The sequence below is a fragment of the Corylus avellana genome, chromosome 6 (assembly GCF_965113065.1).
Source record: "Corylus avellana chromosome 6, dhCorAvel1.hap1.2, whole genome shotgun sequence".
Classification (NCBI taxonomy): Eukaryota; Viridiplantae; Streptophyta; class Magnoliopsida; order Fagales; family Betulaceae; genus Corylus; species Corylus avellana.
In genome coordinates, this window is record NC_142495.1 from 19,332,612 (window position 1) to 19,351,503 (window position 18,892).

At 35.2% G+C, this 18,892-nt stretch overlaps 1 protein-coding gene across 1 annotated transcript; it reads left to right on the forward strand.

Moving 5' to 3' along the window:
• Nucleotides 1-12,961: 12,961 nt before the first annotated feature.
• On the forward strand, nt 12,962-14,994 carry LOC132188490 (palmitoyl-acyl carrier protein thioesterase, chloroplastic-like). The gene is made up of 6 exons (XM_059602966.2): nt 12,962-13,225; nt 13,317-13,453; nt 13,871-13,972; nt 14,055-14,223; nt 14,338-14,406; nt 14,680-14,994. Exons 1-6 carry the CDS (start codon nt 12,962-12,964, stop codon nt 14,920-14,922), a joined length of 984 nt encoding a protein of 327 aa, XP_059458949.2. The 3' UTR covers nt 14,923-14,994.
• The last annotated feature ends 3,898 nt before the right edge of the window (nt 14,995-18,892 follow it).

Genomic DNA, 18,892 nt, shown 5'->3' on the forward strand with positions numbered 1-18,892 from the left:
CTCCACACAATTGATTAGAAGTAAAACAATTGAAATATAAAACCCAATAAAATCAGAATAATAAAAACTTACATAAAAGTGATGTTGTTCTTCATCGGTGAGGCTTCATCCCCAACCTTAGTTGGGAATTTAGCTCCACATAAAAATAAAATCTAAACCTAAACCTAAACCTAAAGAAAAACTAAACAAAAGAATTTTGCTCTCTGGGATTGTGTATATTTTCTTGAATGCAAAGAAGTCTATTTATAGGCTTAGGGAAATCCTAGAAGCCCAAGTAAACCTAGATAATTCGGAAGTCTGTCTCCCAGTCAAAATAGAAGTCTGAAATCGGACTAGGATTCGTCCAAATTTGTGTCTCTTAATTGCGGGGCGATTTTGACATAAAACCCGTCCGAATTACGAAAATTCTATTTCACAACAAATTGTAGTATTTTGAGCTAGCTTTCTAATGCCGTTTGAATCACTTCAATCCGATATTTGAACGGAGAGTTATGGTCAAAATACTAAGACATGTGCAGAATCTGAATTTGAATCCGATCCGAAATCTTATCCAATCTGAACTTTAATCTGATTTAACCTTTTCTTGGATTTGGTTAGACTTAACCACATCATCTAGGTCTTCTCAAAGTATGCTTTCTTCCAAACTTCGCATTTTTCCCTTTAAAGCTGTAGTTTTTCTTCAATGACCTACAAAATACTAAAAACACAAAACTAACACAAAATATTAAATAACGACACAGCTAAAGGATTAACTAATGTAAATAAAGGGGTCCAAATATGCAATATTTGACACTTATCAAACACCCCCAAACTTACATTTTGCTAGTCCCTTAGCAAAACAAAACAAAAAATAAAATGAAAGCAAGAAACATAAATCCTCTTTCGTGGGAGAGACGATTGCATTTAGCATATGCAACAAGCCTTTTAAACCTCTAGGCATCCCTAGTGGACGAGTGAAGTCTCGTGAGGGCTTAACAGGAATGATACCCACAAACATTGTGCACTATGTTGTTAACAAGAAAGAAGTTTCACATGAACCATGGTTCTTATTCATGAGCAAACTTAAAAAGACAAACACCATCATCACTATCAAAAGGAAATCCAGAATCAAATCACTCATAAATGAACAATTTAGACTTCATATGTTCTGAAATGTGTAAAGTGTAATTAGCATACAATCATGAAGCTTTCAGCTTAAACTCAAGACAAGTTCCATAAAATTTGTAAGAATCCCTAACCGATGACACAACCAAGGCAAGATATGCAATTTTTTTTTTTTAACAGACTTTGTAGTGTCTAACTCCCTTAAGCTTTCTAATTGACCCATGTAACAAGTGTTAGGCCAATGACTCCCAAGCCAGGTGGCTTTAGGGCACTAGATGTAAAACATCTCTAAGGGCTTAGTAACTTAAGTCAAAAAGGCTACGAAGCCAGACTAGCCATATCTTAAGTCAATATTGAATTTCACACCTTTTGACACGAACACTCAATGCTTAATGAGGCAAGAGGTCCGGTTACTCAGCGAAAAACTCAACATGATCTTTCTTTTCTTTTTCCTTCTCTTTTTATTTATTTATTTACTTTTTTATTTTTTTATATCTTGCAAGCCAATGGTTATTCATCAATAGGTCATCCAACAAATCTCAAAGAGAACAAGCTTAAGCTCAAACATCGTACCTCACAGAAAACATGCTAATGTGCTCATAAAAATTTATTTCAAAACAAGTGAAATCTCTTTTACCCAAAAATAAGTCAAAGGACTCAAACTTCTAATGACATAATGATGATGTTCAACCCTTTAAGCAAGCTAATGAAATGCAAATCACAGTTATAGTTTAACTCAAACTTGACAACAACATAGCACAATCTTTTTATTTTTTTTTTTCAAAATTTTTAACACAAAATGACAAATAAAAATAAACAAATAAAAACAAAAATAAATAGACAAAGTGTTTTTCCATACCCCCAAACTTGAATTACACATTGCCCTTAATGTGTAGTATAGAAATACATTACCGGAAGTAAAGAAATCTCAAGGTATGAAAAAGGCTAGGGCGTCCCCCAAACTTAAACACCAAGACACCTGTCAACAAAAACTAACAGCAATATTTTTTTCACAGAAACAAAACATCAAAAGATCAATTGCTGTTAGAAACAAAACAAATAAATAGAAATGCAATATAATGAAAAAGGAAAGAAAAAATTTGTGGAGTGAAGTGCAGAAAATAACCTGGAGGAGAAAACTTTACAGTGCTTCCCCCTATCATGCGGATGTCCAACCAATCCCTTCCACCCCTTCTTCTTCAAAACTTCATACCCCTCTGGAAGGATGTTTCGCCATCTTATGTAGAATTTCTTGCTTTGAAGGATCGTCTTAGGAAAGTGGTTCCTAGATTTGTGTGCTTGTGTGCACAAGTCCTTGAGTATCTTGACATAAGATGGCTCTTTGAGATATTTAGGCGCTGAAGCTTTGGGCTCTTGATGTGTCTCAAGAGGGACAGTGATGCTGGCAGGAGCTTCAGTACTCACTTCCATGTCACTGGGCAGATTAGGATCCATTGGGAGTTCACCATTTTCATGGTGCTCAACTTGCTCAAAGTGCTCAACTTGCTCATCTTTCTCTTCCTCCTCTTTGTTATCCACAATTTCCTCACTCTCAAGTGTGATGGTGACTTGGGCATGCTCATGATAAGAATTTTCAGAATCATCCTCATCCATCATGTAGTGTCTTTCAGCCATCAGCTGACTTTGAAGCTCTTCTTCCTCTATTCTGTTGAAGTCAGCAACTAGATGACCGATCTGTCCTTCTATCTTGGTCATGGCCTGCTTAAGTTCTTGTATGTCTCTACCATTAGCCATGTTGGAATTCCTCAGCTCCTGTACAGCTTGATTGGTAAAACCTTTTAGCTCTTGTATAGCTTGGGAGTTGGAATTCTTGAGCTCTTGTATAGCTTGGGAGTTGGACTGGTCGACTTTTTCTATTAGTGTTTTCATCATGGCTTCCAATGATGACTGTGGTGCAGGCTGTGGCGCTTGAGTGGTAGACTGATAAATGGGAGGTTGAGGTTGCTGATCGAACTGCGGATATTCTAAATGGTGCAATTCATCAAATTGGTGAGCATAATTTCTTGTAGCTTGAGCTGACCATGAGAAACCAGATTGGTTGCTCCAGTCCGAGTTATAACAATTGAAATTTGAATCAAACCCCAGGCTGGAGAAACTAGTGTTCATTTGTTCATATGAAAAGTTAGATCTAGCTGCTCTGATTTGGTATAATTTGTCCCATAAGTCATCGAGCTCAGCTCGCAGATCTGGACAATTGTTTTCCTCATGATAAGGATTGAAACAAAATGAACATGGTTTATGTGGGTAAAAATTTTGAGGATAGTTGGTAGGAGCTGATGTCCTATAACTAGGAGATGCATTAAAATCATTAAAATGAAAATTCATGCTTCCCCTCACTTTTTAGCATGCAGATATCCCACATAAAATATTAAACAAATTTTTTTTTTATAAATAAAATAAACTAAAAGAACAGCTAACACAATAAAAAAAAATGAAAATGAAAATTTAAAAACTCACAAAAAGGACCAAAAATAAATTTTTGGCAAAGATCTACGGAACTGCTGCTTTTGCTATGAGTGCGCTCGATCGCGCTGATGTACGGAAGGTGCTGCAGCAGAACTGTAAAACAAGCCAAACAAAACAAAAAGCAACAAGAAAAATCTTTTTTTTTTTTTTTTTTTTTTTTTTTTTTTTTTTTTAAGTACTACGAATAAAACAAAACAAATTGCTGAAAAATAAAATCCTAATTATAACTAGTAGAAGAATAAAACTAATTTAGAAATAAATTGGTTTCAAAAATTGAACAATTCCCCGGCAACGGCGCCAAAAACTTATTGTGCAAATTTATTTAACTCGCAAGTGCACGAATCAATTGTAGTTTAATGGATTGCAAGTGCGAGGTCGATCCCACAGAGAATTGTATTTTTGAAAGAACAATTTATATCTAAACTAATTAAATCCTAATCTAGTTCCAAAAGGGTTTTGATTTTTGAGTTTTGAAAATTAAAGGATAAACATAAACTAAATAAAATAAGTAAATCTAAGGATAAAGGTACTAAGGTTTGGGAATTCACACTCACCAAATCATAACAACATACTTTATGTTTATCAATATTAATCCGAAGTTCTCACAAATTAAATCATAGATATGTTTTACTATGCTTCAAAGAATTAATCAAAACCATCCCATGTATCCATTCATTGACCAAATCACACAAGGAATCCAAATTCAATTGAAACACCAGATGTATCCGTAGAACAAATCACAAGGGATATCCAATTTTTATGAGTTAAAAGCCAAGCAATCAATCATATGAAATTATCTCAAATCATCACATGTATCCTTGAATTACAAGAGATATCCAAGAATTACTCCACACAATTGATTAGAAGTAAAACAATTGAAATATAAAACCCAATAAAATCAGAATAATAAAAACTTACATAAAAGTGATGTTGTTCTTCATCGGTGAGGCTTCATCCCCAACCTTAGTTGGGAATTTAGCTCCACATAAAAATAAAATCTAAACCTAAACCTAAACCTAAAGAAAAACTAAACAAAAGAATTTTGCTCTCTGGGATTGTGTATATTTTCTTGAATGCAAAGAAGTCTATTTATAGGCTTAGGGAAATCCTAGAAGCCCAAGTAAACCTAGATAATTCGGAAGTCTGTCTCCCAGTCAAAATAGAAGTCTGAAATCGGACTAGGATTCGTCCAAATTTGTGTCTCTTAATTGCGGGGCGATTTTGACATAAAACCCGTCCGAATTACGAAAATTCTATTTCACAACAAATTGTAGTATTTTGAGCTAGCTTTCTAATGCCGTTTGAATCACTTCAATCAGATATTTGAACGGAGAGTTATGGTCAAAATACTAAGACGTGTGCAGAATCTGAATTTGAATCCGATCCGAAATCTTATCCAATCTGAACTTTAATCTGATTTAACCTTTTCTTGGATTTGGTTAGACTTAACCACATCATCTAGGTCTTCTCAAAGTATGCTTTCTTCCAAACTTCGCATTTTTCCCTTTAAAGCTGTAGTTTTTCTTCAATGACCTACAAAATACTAAAAACACAAAACTAACACAAAATATTAAATAACGACACAGCTAAAGGATTAACTAATGTAAATAAAGGGGTCCAAATATGCAATATTTGACACTTATCAGTCATTATCTACTCTCCGAAGAATTTATACTTCATTCTAACCATGAAGCTTTGAAGTACTTGAATAGCTAGCAGAAGCTCAACACACGACATGCAAAATGGAGTGAGTTTTTGCAATCTTTTTCATTCTCAATCAAGCACAAGGCAGGTAAACTCAATCAAGTTGCTGATGCTTGAAGTTGAAGACACTCTTTACTTAATACCATGCAAGTGCAGGTTGTGGGTTTTGAAGTTGTCAAACAACTTTACAAAGATGATCCTGATTTTGGCTAGGCTTGGAAGGAATGTTCTAATGGTCCTAACAACCATTTCTTGCTACAAGATGGTTTTCTTTTCAAAAACAACCATTTATACATTCCCCAATGTTCATTAAGAGAGGAGGTCTTACTGGTCATTTTTGCAGAGACAAAACTTTAGCTCTTGTACTAAAGAATTTCATTCGGCCCAAGATGGTATGAGATGTTGTGCGGCATGTGAAGCAATGTGAAAGTTGCCAACTCGCAAAGAGTTGCAAACAGAACACCGACTATATATCCAATTGCCTATTCCAAATGCTGCCCTATGGGATGATATTAGTCTTGACTTTGTTGTGGGTTTACCCAGAACCCAAAGGAACAAAGATTCCATTATGGTGGTGGTTGATCGATTCTCAAAGATGGCCCATTTTGTCCTTTGCAACAAAACTCTTGATGCATCTCATGTTGCTGATTTGTATTTCAGGGAGATAGTCAAGCTTCATGGCATTCCCAAAACGATCACTTCTGATCATGATTCCAAGTTTGTTGGTCATTTTTGACGTACACTTTGGTGAATGCTTGGAACTATCCTCCTGTTTAGCTCTGCATACCATCCCCAACAGATGGTCAAACTGAAGTTGTTAATCGAAGTTTGGGAAACCTCTTGAGGAGTTTTGTGGGAAAGAACATCCGTGATTGTGATCTCCTCCTTGCCCAAGCTAAATTTGCCTATAATAGGTCTACTAGTCAAACCACTAGTTGTAGTCCTTTTGAAGCTGTCTATGGCCTAAAACCCATTAGTCCTCTTGATTTGGATCAAATTCCTACAACCATTCAATTTAGTGGCAATGTTGATGAACGAGCCAAGGGAATCAAGAAGTTGCATGAGCAGATTTGAGGTCATATTGAGAAGCAAAATGAGAAGTATCGAACACAGGCCAATAAGCATAGAAAGCCAATGGTTTTCAAAGAAGGAGATTTGGAATGGATTCATCTTCAAAAAGAACGTTTTCCAGCAAAACGGCGATCTAAGCTCCTACCATGAGCAGATGGTCCTTTCAAAGTGCTCCAACGCATTGGAGAAAATGCTTACAAGATTGATCTCCCTGGAGAGTATGGTGTATTTGCCATTTTTAATGTATATGACTTAGCACCATATGAAGAAATCAAAGAGACCACGGACTTGAGGGCAAGTCCTCATCAACTGGGGGAGTATGACACGGGTGTGTCTAGCAAGAGTCCATTAACAATTTCCCAAGCTTTAGTCCAAATAAGTCCACAAGCCTAACAGAATGCCAATGCCCAAATTGAAGAAATCCTGATGCAGTCTAGAGAGTTCTACTGAGTTCAAAAACATCATACCCATCCATTACTTCATCATTTTGAACACATGCTTAGGTCTAACTTGAAGTTCAGAATCTTATCTTCAGATCATTTGGAGTTGCGTGCCAAAAGTTATGACCGTTTAAAGTGGAGTGGTCAGCCTTCTCGGGAATATGCATTAAGGTGGCTGTTTGTCCCCTTGTCTGCTGCCCTATAAATTAATGATTGTTTTCTGCCATTATTACTTGTTTAACTTCATTAGATGCTTATCCTATGCTTAGAGGGCTGTTCTTAGCTTATATAATACTTGTGTGTGCAAGTGTAGGTGAGACTAGAGTATTGTGTTAAAAAACCAGCCTTTGGCTTTTGAGAAGAGAGTTCTCCTTGTATGTCTGTATCTCTTTGGTGTGAGCCTTAGAGTGGTGAGTGTTCTAGCTCTGTATCCCTTGTTATAATCCTCTAGGTGGTGATATTCTATATCCCTTTGGTGTTATCTCTTGAGTGGTGAACTTCTATTTATCATTTGAGTGTGAATTTGTGTACTTGTTTTCCATCTCCTTTTCTGTCCGGTATCACTAATTTTGGTTGATTTACTTGTATGGTCTTTGGACCTGGAACTCGAATTGAAGTTGGAGGTTCTTTGCTAAAAACGTCGAAAGATGATAGATTGGTTGCCAGTGCAGCATGTATTATAAATGTACAAATTGTTTGTAATGCCTCAATGAGGACTACTTTAGCTTTACTTGTATTTATAATGAATTTTACAGGATTAGAGCATAACTTCCGAGGGGTTTTATGCCCTCCAATGGAAGAGAGACACGTTAGCTGGAGCACAAACATTACACATAAATTATCTAAGATGTAAACATTAGATTATTAGCTTCAAGATCCACAGAATCTCATGGCTGGGTCTACGGTGTGAGAGAAGGAGAGGGGAGAGACTGTTGACCCAGGCAGGCTCACAGCGGCGGGTCTTAGGGCCGCGACCCAGTGTGGGTATAGTAGACCCCCGGCAAGATCCCGGCTTTGCGACTTGCGTGGGTCTGCAATGCCTGGCGTGCAAATCAATCAACAGAAACTTGTTCAAATGCTGGGTAATATTCAAGCAATGGTTCTTGTTGGTTGGCACCTTTGCAAGTTATATGAGAATGGTAAAATGACTACAGGTCAAGTTAGCTTGGGAAAAGTACAATTAAAAATAATTAAATTTGTGATACATTCCGTCAGTTCCTTGTACCGACACTTTTTATAATTCTTTAGTCATGGATCACCTTGAAGGCAAGAGAAACTGCTGCTATTGGGGGGGAGTTACTCGGTGGCAATAGAATTTGGGCTGATTTTTCAGTTACCAAGGTATCCATGATTTTACATTCCGTCAGTTCCTTGTACCGAGCCACCCCCTTTGGCCACCTCCCATGGCCAAAGGGGGTGGCCGAGCCACCCAAATGGCCAAGGGGGTGGCTCGGCCATCCCTAATTTTTTCATTTTTTTTTAAAAAAAAAAATACATTTTTTTAATTTTTAAAAAAATTAAATAGGTGCCACGTGTCAACATCTGATTGATCCACGTGTCAGTCCTAACGGTCAACTAACGGATTTACTAACTTGGTCCTTTATCAAAACCCTAAGGGGGTCTTGTGATAAAAATGAAATTCCAGGAGGATAAAAATAAAGTTTCCAAACCTCAGGGGTATTAAGTATTTAACCATTTCTTTTATTTCTATTCTTTTAACTTTTTTTTTTTTTTTTTAACTTTTTTATTTTTATTTTTATTTTTTTTTAATGTGATTCTTGATTTGCAATAATTCTTGATATAGTTTCTTTGTGAATTCTCGAATTGTGTCTGTTGGTGTGTTTTTTTGGTTCCGGCGGAAAATGGTTCTCCTCCACCGGTAATTTCTCTCTCTCTGGCCTATACCCCCGCTTCTTTTCTAGTTGGTTGTTATCCGGTGTTTTGTTTTTTTTTCCTCTTAAAATGTATTAGGTGAGGTATCAGCATTTTAAGCTTCCGTAAGGTGCCCTGTACCACTGGAACGGTAGGGTAGGGGGACTACCTGGGTAGGGGGACTACCTGTTAAGGCATGGCAGGCAATCCGAGAGAATGTTATAATTGGCTCCAACCATTTTGTTTTTGGCCCTAATTACTAATTATAGGGTAATGATATAGAGCACGCCCGGCGTGCATCATGCTGGTCATAAATTTTTTTTTTTTTTAAAAATGAAAATAATAAAATAATAATAATAATAAAAATTTATGCTTGGCGTGCATCAACAGCGCTAGGCATGCTCTATATCATTACCCCTAATTATAATATTTTCCCAATAATATTTGAGCAACTCGACTAAGACGTAGTTCATAGGGGATTTAGATCTTCTTCAATTTTTAGTAATTTGAGGGGATTTCAATCCGCAATATTTTATACCATCCACAAATTTATACTAATTTTATATAAAATTAAATAATTAAAGTTGAAAAGTCTAACCCTTTTAAATAAAGGGGTTAAGTTATGGTAAACTTATACAGTTTTATATTTATACATCGATACGACTCGAACTAGTTATGCGACATATGGTTGGCAATTTTTAACATAACTTACGAATTCGACACGAATACAATACAAAATTAAAAAATTAGGATAAAAAATTTAACCTCTTTAATTAAATAAGTTATGTAAGAACCCAAATCGACCATACATGCCTGAATTGCATATGCCCTAATTGCTACGTTGCCATATTTGAGTTTAATATTAATGAGCGGTGTGTGTTAAAGCTGTTGGCTTTATTTGATACAAGGTAGGCTAGGACGTTGTCATATTTGTAAAAAAGTTAGGCCAATTAAATGTGGGAAATAAGTATTAATTGATTCTTTGATTCTCCGTCCCCACAAATCCCATCTCTACAATGGGAATGGGCCAGGCTTGCTTTTAATCTTTTCTTTATCTCTGAGCGGCACTAGGTTCCATTTTGAAGTAATAAAGTGAAATATAGATGGCACCTACCATGACGACTAGATTGAAACGTTCCATCAACTAATAAAATTTACTAGAAATGTTAAGGATCCACAAGTTATTTGTATTTGATTTATATTTTTTTATAAATTTAATATATCAACTATTAAATTTATAGAGTCTATTATATGTGAATCTACATAAGTTCACAAATTTAATAATTTATTCCAAGTAAATAAGGACGAAATATGAGTAAAATATTGGCCTGTAGCATTTTTCTAAAATTTAAAAGTTAACTTCAACAAATAAAATCTAAGCATCAATAAAATGATAATACATTTGACTCTTAATAAAAAAATATAAATATATAAAATTTTAAAACTTTAAAAAGTATTTATTTATTTTTATAAAAAAATTGTATATGTCGCCGCTTCAGGTCAAAGGTGGCCTAACAACAAGATTTTAGGGGTGAAAAGGCAATTACGATGCAGTTATTAGCTAAAATTGCTTACCGTACTTGCCTAGGCGATTAGTAAAATTTCCTAACTACTTAAGTGCTGGCAGTTTCAGCAGGTTTTCAAATCCAAAAACAGTTTTAATTGCATTCAAAAGCGGTTAGATAGTTAGAGTAATTAGCGGGCAATTTATAACTACCCCTATTTTGGCCCTACCATATTTACCCCTCCCCTGTGACATCTTTGTGGTTGCCAAGAGCTCGCACCAATGGAAATTCTGTTTCATACATTTAAATAATTTCAAGCATTTGGATTTGGAAAAAATTACAAGGAAGTAGATTGAAAATAGGAACCAAATACCTTGTCAGCTTGTGTTAATTTTTTTTTTTCTTCTTCTTTTTCAGTGGGTGTTATTTGGGTAGGCATGGTGGTACCCAAGGCGTCGATCGATCGGACAACTCAGATATGGACGAAATCACAAGAATATACATAACTTACGCAATCACACGCTCATAAGAATCGTTTTTGCATCTCTTACCCATGTAACCTTCAGAGAGAGACGAAGCAGAAAAAAAAATGTCTTGGAGACGGAGAGTCTGAGGCAGGATGATGATTGTAGATGGAGAAAACAAAAAATTCGTTAAGAATGAGTCTGACTTGGCAAACTAATGGAATTCATCAACTATTTTGACGGAATTTTTGACAACTTTTGAATTACTTTTTATACTACAAGAAATGATTTGTAATTTGGGCCATGCACTTGGACTTATTTTGTATTTATCCCATATTATTATAGCAAAATGTTTCATTTTGTTTTTTTGTAAAGTCGATGTACCTCCCTCAAATTATCACCAAATTGATAATATTCTTCCGAACTTTTAACACATCGTCAATGTCCTCCAGCGACGAAACTACCTATAGTAAAATAACTAAAACATCTAGAAAAACCCTAAAACTAAAAAGAAAAAAGTGGCCAAATTTAAAAATTAAAAAATTAAAAAATTTCGATTTTTTTTTTTTCATAAGAATTGAAAATTTTCGTTTATTTTATTTTATTTTTATTTTTAATTTTTAATTTTTTAATTTTTTATTTTATAATATAATTTTTTTTAATAAAAGTTCAAAAAAATTTAAAAATTTTCGTTAAATTTTATTTTATTTAAAAAAAATTAAAATTTTTCGTTTTTTATTTATTTATTTTTTAATTTTTTTAAGTTAATTAATTATTTTTTTTAATTTTTTGAATTTATATGGGTATTTTTGTCTTATTGAGAAATCTATATGAGCATTTTTATCTTTTTGATAGTTTTGAGGGACATTGACAATATTTTGGTAATTTGGAAGAATATTGTTACAATTGAAAGTTTGAAAAAACATTATCTATTGGATAATAGTTTAAGAGGTACGTGAATTTTTATTTATTTATTTATTTATAATATATTTTCTCTATCATCTTTATCTGTCCCTCATCTCTACTACCGAAGCCATTAAGCACTAGTCGGAGGGGAGGGTGGCCTTGTAGACAAGGCCGAATATGTGGTCAAGAATGAGTCTCCTCTCAAGCCCACATCTCAGTTGTTGGCCTCACCCTCTCCTTCGCACCCCTATCATGGTTGTTAAGAATAATTTTAGGTGGTCTACTTGTGTTCTAATAAAAATGATGTGACTATTAAAATCACAATTTGATCAAAATTCAATAATAATCAATTATGTCCTCAAGGGATAGCTCAATCGGCTATGAACCACGCCTAATAAAACGAAAGTCACTAGTTCAAATTCTTCTTTCTCTTTCTTTGTGTGAGCATATCAAAATAATAATAATAATAATAATAATTTTAATAATCACATCATTAATAATAAAACACACAAATAGATTATCTAAAATTACTCTTACTAATGAATCCCCAATCTCTCTTGCCGCCGTATTTAATTCGCAGCCACCACCCTAGATTTGAGGGTGAGAAAAAAGCTGAACTTGATGCGAAACATGATTGATTTTTGATGTACGTGGTGTTGCCGTGTTGGGTTGGTTGTTGTGGCGTGGGTTGGTGATATGTGTCCAGGGATATAAATAAATAAATATATTAATACAAAATCTACGTAGCTGAGTAGAAAGTACCTTGTCATTTAAGAAGTGAAAAAGTATCATTGACCAAGAAAGCTAAATCATCTAGACATTTAATTAGGGGTGGTTGTAAAAAAAAAAAATCGATGTTGTTCTAGATGATGAGCACTAGCAGCAATGCAATGCTGGATACGTCATTCTTTTTTTTTTTTTTTTTTTTTTTAATTTTTTAATTTATGTTTAGAAAATATTTTTTAAAAATATAAAACCAGGCATATCAGATTCTCTGTTCTTAATGGGTAAGAAACTAAAAATAGTTTTTCATAAATTATTTTAATATAAATATTTCTTCTCTATTTTTTCATCTTTTTATTTTTAATTGAGAATTGCATTAAAATGTTTTGATAAAAAGTGAGAGTAGGTAAAAATTTTGTATTTTATAGAGATATAATATTTTAATGGTATATGAAAATGTGAAAAAAGTTATTATGAAATATATTTTCATAGAAAAATAAAAAATAAGTTTTGTGCCCTTAAACTTAAGGAAAATCAAGAGACTACCGCTAGTATTTAATAGTACTTAATAGAGACACAACTCCAACCAAGGGGCACAAGGAGCATTATGAACTCTCTCTATATATTTATTCCTTTTCGCAATACTTGCAGATAGACAAGTAGTACTGTATTGTCACCCTTCACCATGCTAACGTCTATGGCTGCCCCCACATACTTCAGGCAGGTGTTTCCACCAGCATTCCCTTCAAAGAATAATCCCACAATATGTTCAGCACATAGACCAAAACATCTTCAATGGAAACCAAGGCAGCTTGATAAAACTATTGACTCATTTAGCGGAAAGTTGTCGCAGGGTGGGCTTGTTTTTCAACAAAACTTCTTGATCAGATCATACGAGCTAGACCCTAATGGCAAAGTCTCAATATTGGCCTTATTGAATCATTTACAGGTTCTAACGACTGTCTCTTTGATAAGGCATATTGTAAGTTATTATATCTAATGAAATCCTTAACCTTCTTGCCTGGCTTTTGTCCTTGTAGGAATCATCACTTAATCACTTGAAGAGTGTGGGGCTAAGTACTGCAGAGAGTTTTGGTTTAACAGCAGAGATGATTAGAAGGAACCTGATATGGGTCGTATATCGGCTGCAGATTGTGGTCGAACGCCAACCTTCATGGTAAGCCATTTTACTAGTCACCATTCAAAGAAAAGCCTAATTAGATCTCCATCCTCAAAATTACAATTAATTAGACATCGGTTGGACTTGACTGGGACCGGTTAGGACATTGCTGTGATCAGACTGGCTCCCAGTCAAGTCCTAGCAGGGTCCGGCAACGTTTTAATTGAGTCTGTAGATTTGAGAATGTGATGCTTAAACTTGAAAAATGGTTTACAATTTTTTGTGAAAAATGATTTGAAAAATGAAAATTAAAGTGAGTTTTTCGGATAAACAAAAAATATTTTCTGTTAACTATTATTTTTTTATTGTACCAAATACCCGAATAAATTTGAGAATGAGATGCTCAAAGTGCTCCAACGCTACATGTTGGCTTTGATACTATTAATCATGATCGACCCATTGAAATCTCCGAAGGGCTGATGTAGTTCAAGTCGAAAGTTGGATACCAAGACCAGGAAAGCGTGATTGGCTCGTCCGTGATTACAAGACAGGCGAAACTATTCTTAAAGCAACCAGGTTGACACTTGTTGTCGTGAATTATTGGTTAATATTCACTGTTCTGTCACATTTGTCACTCTTTAATCTCTTCTATACGCAGCCTGTTTTTGATGATGAATAAAAAAACAAGGAGATTATCTATAGAAAAAGAAGCATGGGCAGAGATAGAGCCTTATGTTTTGAATTGTGACCCTATCATTAACAAGGATAAGAGAAAACTTGTGCAATGGGACCTCCATAGAGCAGATCATGTCCGAACAGGTATAGCAGTAAGTATCTTCAACTTAAAATCTGTCTCCTTCAATATATATATATTGCGTATTTTCTGTATATAGCAAGCAATCTTTTAAACAAATTAAACTCTTTCTTCCCAACCATTGCAGCCTTTATGGAATGATTTGGATGCCAATCAGCATGTGAACCACGTCAAATACATCAGCTGGATTCTTGAGGTACATCCTTTTGCATGCCTCTATTTGCTTTTCTTACTGCTAAGCTTCAGTAGAGAATTGATATTAAAGCCTAATAAGTAGTTTATTGGAAGAATGTCCAAGAGAGTACGTGAAGGAGATTTGCTGGATTATTTTGTTTTCTTTCTTTAATTTTTTTCATAAAAAGCGAAGAGAGTATCCAATGCTTAATTCTATTAGGCATATAAATATTTCTTTGTTTAATTTCTTTTATCCTTTTCTTAACAATTAATGGAAAATGATGCTGCCTATTAGAGTGCTCCTCGCTCGGTGCTGGAGGGTCACAAGCTTTCTTCGATGACTTTGGAGTATCGAAAGGAGTGTGGGAGAGATAGCATGCTGCAATCTTTCTCTGCAGTCAACAGAAAAGGTACGAGTCACTCTGCAGAGGATGAATGGGTTGAACTTGATCACTTGCTTCGACTTGAAGATGGGAGTGAGATTCTGAGGGGAAGGACTACATGGATGCCAAAATATAGTAAAGGATGCTCAGTATAAGAACTTATTCTATTTGTACTAACTATCCCAAATAAAATGTTTTGTGATGCCTCTCATTTATAGAGATATACAAGCAGATCTTGAGTAAAGATAAATGCAATTTGAATTTAAATAATACAACATCTATCTACACGTTCAAACTTGCTGCACCTTATCCTCCTGCTGTCAAAAGTTGTTTGTGTTATGAAAATTTCCCAAGACCCGTTAGATACGAAAAATAAAAAGAAGGGTACGTTAATAATCTTTTTGGTACCTGAATTTTAATGTTTTTATTTTTACCCCCTAAGTTTTAAAACATGATAAATCTAGTATTTCAGATTTTGAAAAAGACTGAATCACCACCTCCATTAATTTCCGTCAATCCTCCACTAACGGAAGTCCACGTCATTGCCATGTAATCACATAATATCGTGACACGTGTCCACCTTAAAAAAAAAAAAAAAACTAAATGGTATATCCACGTTGGTATAACATTAAACAAAACAAGTGAAATAATTTGATCTCCTTCTTCTTCAAACCGAAGCTTCCTTCTCCATTTGCGGTCAATAAAAGCATGAACGCTAGACCACGAGCTCCAAACCCAACAGATCAAAATTACACAAGAACCTCCACAAAAAGCACTACTTCGCTTTGTTATCGGTTTCGCTGCAAAAACTCTCAATTTTTGTTTTTCTTTTCTTCCTTTTAGCAATTAATTCTTATCAAACCCAAATTAGTGGGCTTTAAGCTCAAAATCGAGTGGCCAATTTCCTAGTTTTCTTATTTTATCATTTCCATTGTCTACTAATCTTGCATGAAACGAATGAAGCAGATCCACAATCTAATACCCTATTTCATGATGCCGACGGCACTGAAGATGAGAAGCACGATAGTGAGAGCGATCTCCTTGATGGGAGGCCTGTTGTTCACTGCGTAAGACGTCTCCATCATTATGTCCTTGTCCGTTATCGAGAACGCGTGGTCCATGAACGCCATTGATCTCCTTGCAAGCTCTTTGATTCTCACACAGGTTAAAGGTTTTCTTGGATAGGGTTGAAGAATTGGGACAACAACAATGATTGTTGAATAAGGTGGTCAGTAGTTTTCTTGGAGTTGAAGTTTGAGGTAGAAGGAATACTCTCTAGTGAGGAAGATATTCTTTTTGATTGAAGTTCAAGGAAGAGGATTGAGGAAAGAGTTATAGCCTGTGTAAGCTAAACCCAGACCAACACGAGAATCCAACAACCCTAAATTGCAATCGCAGAAAATTTGGGGGAAAACATGGACATGAAAAATGGGATATAGGGGAAAAATATCAAATTATTTCACTTTTTTTGTTTAATGTTATATCAACGTGGATTTGCCGTTTAGTTTTTTTTTTTTAAGGTGGACACGTGTCCCGATATTACATGATTACGTGGCGATAACGTGGACTTTCGTTAGTGGGAGATTGACGGAAATTAATGGAGGTGGTGATTCGGTTTTTTCCAAAATCTGAGGCACTAGATTTGTCATGTTGTAAAACCTAGGGGGGAAGAAATAAAAACATTAAAACCCAGGTACCAAAAAGGTTATTAACCCTAAATAGAACGCGGAATAACAAAAATTAGGCAATCACACACGACATCAAAATTTAAGTGGTTTGCCTTAATAATCCTATATCCACTGGCACGACCCAGAAAAAATTCACTATCAAAAGTTGGAATACAAAATAGTAGAGAGAAAATCACCCAGAACCCAAAGCATCAATACACCAAAATCTCACTATCACACAAGAAAAATTATTCTCAAAATAGAATACAAAAGACAAAAGTACAAACACTTCTTTTATCGGAACAGATGGTGACTTTGTTTTTCTCTATTTCTCTATCATGAAGCAACTCTTTCTTTTTTGTTTTTCTTCAAAGTGCACCAATCCCTTTTAATCTTTGTTCGGCATGGCTAAGAAAAACCAAGAAGAAAAACAGCCCAAAATTGAAGTTGGAACCACAAGTTATGCAGCACTCCCTTTTGTGCTTCACTAGTGCTTACGTTTTGCACACTTTCAACCAAAGAAAGGCTCTCTCTTTTATAGAAGCATAAGTTAGCTAAAGTAGGAAATCCAAGTCCAACTTTGTGTAGGACTTCAACAAAAAAAAGTGTAGCATTCCAACTCCAAGTAGAATATGGACTTGTCTTCGGAACCAAGAGGAAAAAGCAAAGAGTGGGTCCTACTAATTTGATGACTTGAAGGCATCCACGTTTAATAATCTCCAGCTTGACTTGAATCTCAACAAGTCGCAACATTCACCTCTTAGTATGCCTCCACCCATTGCCTTTAAGGGTAATCACAATCCACGAGTGACACTCAAGTCCAAGCACCTCTTGAACTTGAGCATATGACTTGGTTTAGACATAACACCATGTTTTCCTACCAGTCACGTCAACCATACAGCTTTCTCTAATGGCTCTTTCTTCCCATAGACCCATCTGCACCCTTTTGCCTTCTTTCCCTTGGGTAATTTTGTCAATACCCAAGCTTTACCTCTTTGAAGTGACTCCACCTCTTTTGGCATACCATCTTGAACAGACGATGGATCTCCACTACTAGTTGTCAGAGCAAAACGAACGATATCCTCAAAGCCATATCTCTCTAGTGCTTTTCGATTACGTTTTTCTCTCCCTCTTGCTAAAGAATAAGACTCATCTTGGTGTTGTGAGTCTCTTGAAGATCCTTCGTTATCACGTTCCTCCATGAGTGAATGCTATTCATCAAGCTCCACCTCCATGAATTGTTTCTCTTTCTAACTGTTAGTCGATGCTTCATGTTTATGATCCATATTCTAAACTGTACCTTCAAAAATCCAATCTAAGTTTACACACTCAGACTCCTTCGATTCTTGCTTCGTAACACCAATTATTGCACTTGACCCATCCTTGTATACAATACACTCATAAAAATCACATTCCGACTTCTAATGATCTTCCGCTTTTGATCATACCAAAACCGACAACCAAAGGCATCATCTCTATATCTAATGAAGAAACACTTTCTAGATTTAACATTTAGTTTACTCTGAGTAGCAGACTCACTATGAACATACTAAGCACAACCAAAAATTTTCAAAAGGGAAAGATTTACCTCTAGATAATAAAAGCAAAAAGTTCCATTAAACTCATGCAAAACGTGTAATGTGTGATAGCTCCAATTAAGTAAGAGTTAAACAGTGATTTGGAGAGAGAGAATATAGACAAGAACCTTATAAGGGAAATGAACATGCTTTACCAATTAAAAGTCAAACCTTATCATGCTAGGGCCTAAACACTCTCATCCTATACACTCACCTTGAGACATATCATAAGCTTTTAGCTAAGTCTGATAGTGACCATCTGTTTTTGCAATGTGGTTATTGATTTTTTCTATAGGGACAAGCAGATCAAAAGGAAGTTATTGAGCACTTTTTCATTTTTCATTTAACATAAATATTTTGCTTTACCTCAGAGGAGAGAATGCTGAAATTTTTAGGAGATAGGTTCAACTACCTAGTTAGTCAATTTGATTAATTGGCAAGTCGATAGTCTTTACAAAACTCCTTATCAGAACCCCAAAGACATATCAAAACAAACTTAACATAAGCTTTTATAGTGCATAAGATTGATCATGAGTAAAATGTCTCTTAAGAACTCAACATTAGGCAGAAGAACAAATCAAATCATAGACAAGATAATCATCTAGTGCATAGCAAGAATACTCAGACCCCCTCATTCTGACTGAAGATTCAGGAAAAACAAGACATGAGAGAATAAGCAGCTATGTGAGGAAAAACAATAAAACAACAATTGAAAATCAAGAAAGCAAGATGCAATGCAAGTATCTAATTATGCCATAGGATACCAAAGAGTAAAGAGAGATGCATCTATCCTGGGCATGCTATGTGACAAATCATGATAAATCATACACACCAATTGCGTCCCTGAGCTAATCAAACATAGAACCATTCTCCTGTCTGCA